At 39.5% G+C, this 6,097-nt stretch overlaps 1 protein-coding gene across 1 annotated transcript; it reads left to right on the top strand.

Moving 5' to 3' along the window:
• The first annotated feature begins 835 nt into the window (after positions 1–835).
• LOC101466255 (kielin/chordin-like protein) lies at positions 836–2,744 on the top strand. Its single transcript, XM_076887110.1, has 8 exons — positions 836–965; positions 1,090–1,176; positions 1,305–1,380; positions 1,944–2,026; positions 2,112–2,205; positions 2,289–2,368; positions 2,452–2,537; positions 2,639–2,744. The coding sequence occupies exons 1-8, from the start codon at positions 897–899 to the stop codon at positions 2,742–2,744; spliced, it is 681 nt and encodes a 226-aa protein (XP_076743225.1). The 5' UTR covers positions 836–896.
• The last annotated feature ends 3,353 nt before the right edge of the window (positions 2,745–6,097 follow it).

Genomic DNA, 6,097 nt, shown 5'->3' on the forward strand with positions numbered 1-6,097 from the left:
ATTCCCCGCAGCACTTATCATGACTTTACGTACCGTAGTTCCATACTATTTTTTTTTTATTACAGTTTCCTTTATTTATTAAAGAAGTTCTTATTTTCTTGTTTGTTTTAGATGCTACTGTGGTGTGTATATGTATGTGTATATGTGTATTGGCATTAAACCTTGTGAACTGACTGCATGTCTACAGCTGATCTCCTATTTAAATAGTGCCTGTTACAGTTCCCATATGCTTGGCTTGATGACAAAAATGCCTTTTGGCACAGTGGGCAGCCTCACTCAGAATAATGTAGCTCAGGCGGTAGAGCAGGTCATCTACTGATCGGAAGGTTGGTGGTTCGATTCCTGGTTTCCCCTAGTCTGCATGCCAAATGTCCTTGCGCAAGATACTAACCCCAAATTGCTCTCCGATGCATCCACCGGAGTATGAGTGTGTGTGTGTGAATGTTACTTAGAAAGCACCTAGAAAAATGTGCTTGTGTTAATGGGTGAATGCACAAGTTGTGTAAGCGCTTTGAGTGCTCAGAAGAGTAGAAAAGCACTATATAAGAAGCAGTCCATTTACCATTTAATGACCTCTCTAAAATGACTCTGGAAGACATTGTTTTGAGTCTTTTGGAGTCATTAAAACAACTAAATGCTGAGATGACTTTGCTGTTTAATAACTTGTTGATCTGTTTGGTAGGGAATCTCCCAGAAAAAATGAAACCCTGTCCAGATTTCTTTGCTCTTTTTTCCACAGTAAATATCATACATTGCTAACAGGCTTGTTTACTTAGTATGTGGAAGACACTTCTGGTTATAGTTAGAGTCTATAAAGTGTGTGTGTGTCAACATTGCATCCAGCAAATGATATATGCAAACAGACTTACTGAAGTTTTCACAGATGATGTGGACTAATGATTTTGTTTCCTCTCCATGGGATTGTCCTGGTCACGTGTCCCCCTGATTCTAAAGATACATGTGATGTGAGTATTTATGTTCAGCCACAATAAACAGCAGAGACAAATGGGTAATGAATTTAAATAAGTCTTCTTGTCCTGTTTTTCATTTCATTATTTCTGTCATTTTTGTATCTCTTGATTTGAATAGAAGGACAATAGAGAGTGCCCATCCCGGCCATGCCCTACTCAGAACTGTGCAGAGAATGTGCCCGGCTGTCCAACACATACATGTGATGTGAGTCTTTGATGTTCAGGCACAATAAACAACCATCAATAATATTTAATGAGCTTAAAGGAAGTCTTCAGGTCCTGTTTTTCTGTTCACTCTTTCTCTAATTATTTTTTTCCTCTGAATTTGAATAGACGGGCAAGAGGGAGTGCCCTCCTCAAGACTGCAAAGAAGAGAATTTACCTGGACACTGCACTGAGCAAACCAGAAGTAAGGACAAAAAACTTTACTAACCAATACATCTGGGAGAAGCATAAGAAAAAAAAATTAAACATGTCTTTTTTAGCACTTAAAATAATAATTAATTTTCTCCAAACTCTTTGGTAACTCTGTCTGGACTATTTATTGTATCGCTTGTTCTTCAGCTGCTTGCTTTAGGGATGACCACAGATCATCTCCCTCTATCTCACACTACCCCTTCCATACTTTTCTATTACACCAACCCTGTGTATGTTATATACATTATATATTCTGATCATTTTTATAGTTATCCTGACATAACTTTGCTTTCTCCTTTTTACTTTAATTCACAAAACTTGACAGGACAACAAATATATATTAAAAAAAAAGGACCTTCTTGTTGGTTTGGGGTTGTTAGAAACAAACTCTGCACTGAGCATCTTCATTGCAGAAAGGTTTAGGGTGGATAAAAACACATTTTGATGTACAAATAAAATGTATTTGCTTTTTTCGCTGTAAGATTTTGCACAAATATTTTAATATCTTCATACCTAGAAGCACAGGAATAATACAATAATGTGATGTGTTTACAGGTTGCACCCATTCTGGTGTAAATTATAACAATGGAGACTCTTGGAGGTCGGTGGAGAGTCCTTGTGATATCTGCCAGTGTTTGGTGGGTCTGACAGCAACTACATGCTCAGGTTTTCATCTGGTCACTCACCTTCATCTCTAATAATGCTGTTCACTCTTCAACACAGGACGGTTATGTTCGCTGTGAGAGGGAGCAGTGTTACACTCCCTGTAGAAACCCTGCTGCTCCTCCTCCAAATACCTGCTGTCCAGTCTGTGAAGGTGGGCTTAATTGCTTTGTGTAATAAGGTTTGTATATGTGTTAGACTGTAGAGGCATAATGTGTCTATTTGTGTGTCTTGTAGGCTGTGATGTGAATGGACATGAAGTCCCTAATGGAGCTGTGATCCCTGTTGGAGACCCCTGTGAAGAGTGTAGATGTGAGGTGTGTCTATAAGTTAACATTAGATTTGATTTTGATATGTGTAAGTGAATTAAGGATTATTTTGTTTGTTCTTTCTCTCAAAGAATGGAAATATGGTGTGTTCATACGTTTACTGTCCTGCTCCATCTTGTCACAATCCAGTGTATCATGCTGAGGAGTGTTGTCCACGGTAAGGAGCCTGCCTGCTGCGATCATCCATATCATATTTTAAGCCTGTAGAGTTCTTGTCCTTTTAAAATGTATTTAATCAATGTTTACATAAACCTGTAGATGCGAACAGTGTGAATATGAGTCCAAAGTGTATGGAAATGGAGAAAGTTTCACCTCAAAGAGTGACCCCTGCCTCCAATGCTACTGCTCTGTGAGTTTAGTCTGATAGTTATGGTTACATGATGTTCATGTGACTGAAAAATGGATCTAAATTTATTTGTCTTTCAGATTAGCTGTGATATATGTGACAACTAAGTGGAGAATTTGACATATACATTCAATATTTTTCTTTCTCTGTCTCTTAGGCAGGTGAAGTGTTTTGTAGAAATATGGCTGCATCATGTCCTACATCACACTGTACTCATCCAGCTAGGCACAGAGGAGAGTGTTGTGCCACATGCAATGGTCAGTGTCAAAAATATGCGTCTAGTTCCCTCACATATTTCAACTTTTACAGAAACAACCGATCAGCTATTTGTGTTTTTTCTTCCAGACTGTCAGTATGATCAGAGGGTGTATGCTAATGGGGTAATGCTCAGGCTTCCTGGGAGTGGACCCTGCTTGGACTGCAGGTGTAAGGCAGGTGTATATAAAATGTTTTGTATCTAGTGCAAAAAAATCAGGCAAAGTGTGCGTTTTATGGCTTTTCCCACATCAGGAGACATATTTCTGCTTTCTTTGTGCTTTTTTCTTTTCTGGATTATAACACAGTTTGACTTCACACTTTTCATGCCTGTTAATATCATTGACAGTTCTTTTGGTGCTTCTGTTTTAGGGTGGGAATATAACTTGCCATGAGAAGAAGTGCCCTCCTGTCCACTGCTCCAACCCGATTACACATCCACATCTTTGTTGTCCAAGCTGCTAAAGAAATTTCTGACTCACACACACACTTACAGTGCATGTGCTGCTTACAAGTGAGTGCCCTATATGAAAACCTTCTCTTGCTATTGTAGCATGTATATTGGATGAGGTGGAATATGAAGACATCCCCAAAGACCCCTCTCATTCCGTTACCCACACCTTTCCAAAAATGTCAGTGTGAATTTGTGCTGTACACAGAATTGTAATTTTTGGATCCCCCATTTTAGCCAACCTACAGAGACCCCGGACTTGGAGGTTTTGGATTTTTTTTTCCAGGATTCACATGTTTATTTTTAATCATATCTTTTTTTTCTTGTTTTTCCCAGGGATGTTTTAGGAAGACCGAGGTTGGTGCCAGTATTCTTTTTTTTTTTTTTTGTAAATAATAGCCTAACAGCTCTGGATCAGCATGAGGCTATGTGGCAAATCCTGACAAGAAACCACAGGGGGATGCCCAGCGGAGAGACTAAAAGATTCCCCTATGTTTTGAGGGTAAATGGGAATCATAGCACTGCAACTGGCTTATTTCAAATCAAATCAAATTCAAATCAAATTCAAATTTTATTTGTCACGTACACAGTCATACACAGTACGATATGTAGTGAAATGCTTGGACAACTGCTCGTGACCTAAAGAGAACAAAAAAGGAAAAGGCTATGAATAAGATAGGAAATAAATATGAAAAATTAAAAAGGGTAAATTTAACTAGGAAGGAATAAAATATAAATTAAGGTTAAAAATGAAATAACTGTACAACACAAATTAGAATGAAGGGTAAATTTAACTGGGAAGAATAAGATAAAATATATAAATTAAAGTTGAAAATAAAATAACTGTACAACAAAATACACAATACACAATATAGAACTATATAAGAATGTATGAAGAAATCTAAATATAAATAAATATATACACAATAACAGCAGCTGTACAAGTATTAACCGGAAATGAAGAATATAGTGACCAGTGTTGTGCAAAACCAAAGTCCAGAAAGTCCAGTGTGTGTGTAAGAACCATATGTGTGGGTCAGTACTGTGTGGTGGTGTGATTGAGAGACCGTATCGCCTGCGGGAAGAAGCTCCTCCTCAGTCTCTCTGTGTTGGTCTTCAGGGAGCGGAATCGCTTTCCTGACCTCAACAGAGAGAACAGTCTGTTGTTGGGATGGCTGAGGTCCTTCACGATCTTCCTGGCCTTGGTCCAGCACCGCCTGCTGTAGATTGAGTGCAGGTCAGGGAGCTCGGAGCGGATGGTGCGCTCAGCTGACCGCACAACCCTCTGTAGAGCTCGTCTGTCCTGCATGGTGCTGTTCCCGAACCAGGTTAAGATGTTTCCCGCCAGGATGCTCTCTATGGTGCACGAGTAAAAGTTCCTGAGCACCTTGGAGGGCAGTTGGAAGTCTCTCAAGCGTCTGAGGTGGTAGAGACGCTGTCGGGCCTTTTTCACCACGGTGTTGATGTGACAGGACCATGACAGGTCCTGCGTGATGTGAACTCCGAGGTATTTGAAGCTGTCCACTCTCTCCACTGGGCACTCGTTGATGACGGGGGTCTGGTAGTTCCTCTCCTGCTTAGTGCTGAAGTCCACTATCAGCTCCTTTGTCTTACTGACGTTTAGAAGGAGGTTGTTCCTCTGGCACCAGTTCTCCAGATTCCTAATCTCCTTCAGGTAGGCCGTCTCGTTGTTATCAGAGATCAGGCCCACCACGACGGTGTCGTCAGCAAACTTGATGATGGTGGTGGAGCTGGTAGTGGCCACACACGTTGAACGTTGAACAGCCTGTTTTTGTTTTGTCTCACAACTGTGTATGTTTTTTTTATGGGTAAATCTTGTTTTATGCATTTCAGCATTTTCTCACATCTTTTAGTAAACCTCATTAAACAGCATATCACATATATAGCAGTAATAGACATTTTAAGTCACAAATTTCTCATGTATTTGAGAAATGTCACATTTATCACACATCACTAAGACATCAGTGTCGATCAGTAAGATTTGAGTATTGATATAAGATGAGTACTCTACATGTGTGCTGAGATATTACTGTAAATTTTTACATGTAGTTTTTCTGATTCCGAGTATGATAGAAGACAGATACCTTGTGGCAAAAGATGGGCTGGCTTTGAATGGAGTGAAGTACACAAGTCTGTGGGATCTCACAGGACACTCATCGGAGAAAGTGTTTTAGAAGAGATTGTACACAAGGAGAGAACTGGAACATGACAAATTTTCTGAATATCTGCCGCAGTACATCAAAGTGTAAAATTCTGCAATTTTATGATCCTGAGTGTTTGAGTCTGCATGCTTACTACAACAACGGCCAGGCTTTGCTGCTTGTCTATGCTATTGTTTTGCTATTACAAACAAAAAGTAAATCAGGCCTTCAAGCCCAGTTTTTGGTATTACCTATTCTGTATTTTGGGGCTAAACAGTAATCAGTAATCAGATACAGGGTACCTGCCAGCTAACGAAGAAGTCAAAACAGTAAGATAATGCCACCATCTGCTTCATTTCTTGTAACTATAACTTACAGTAGCCACAGTCCAAGTACAGTTGACATTGACTATACATAGAAAGGCTATTTCAGTTCACTAAAGGTAATCAGAGACATTTTTGAAGAAAGAAAAAGATTGACTGTGTTACTTCCTACTACTCAAA

Source organism: Maylandia zebra, linkage group LG7 (assembly GCF_041146795.1).
Source record: "Maylandia zebra isolate NMK-2024a linkage group LG7, Mzebra_GT3a, whole genome shotgun sequence".
Taxonomy (NCBI): domain Eukaryota; kingdom Metazoa; phylum Chordata; class Actinopteri; order Cichliformes; family Cichlidae; genus Maylandia; species Maylandia zebra.

What these genes read in the sequence shown, in the direction of transcription:
- LOC101466255 (XM_076887110.1), top strand. Translation starts at nt 897, where the DNA reads ATGATTTTGTTTCCTCTCCATGGGATTGTCCTGGTCACGTGTCCCCCT. An exon ending in ATTCTAAAGATACATGTGAT is followed by an intron (nt 966 to 1,089) that starts GTGAGTATTTAT and finishes TGATTTGAATAG; the next exon opens with AAGGACAATAGAGAGTGCCC. An exon ending in GCTGAGGAGTGTTGTCCACG is followed by an intron (nt 2,538 to 2,638) that starts GTAAGGAGCCTG and finishes ATAAACCTGTAG; the next exon opens with ATGCGAACAGTGTGAATATG.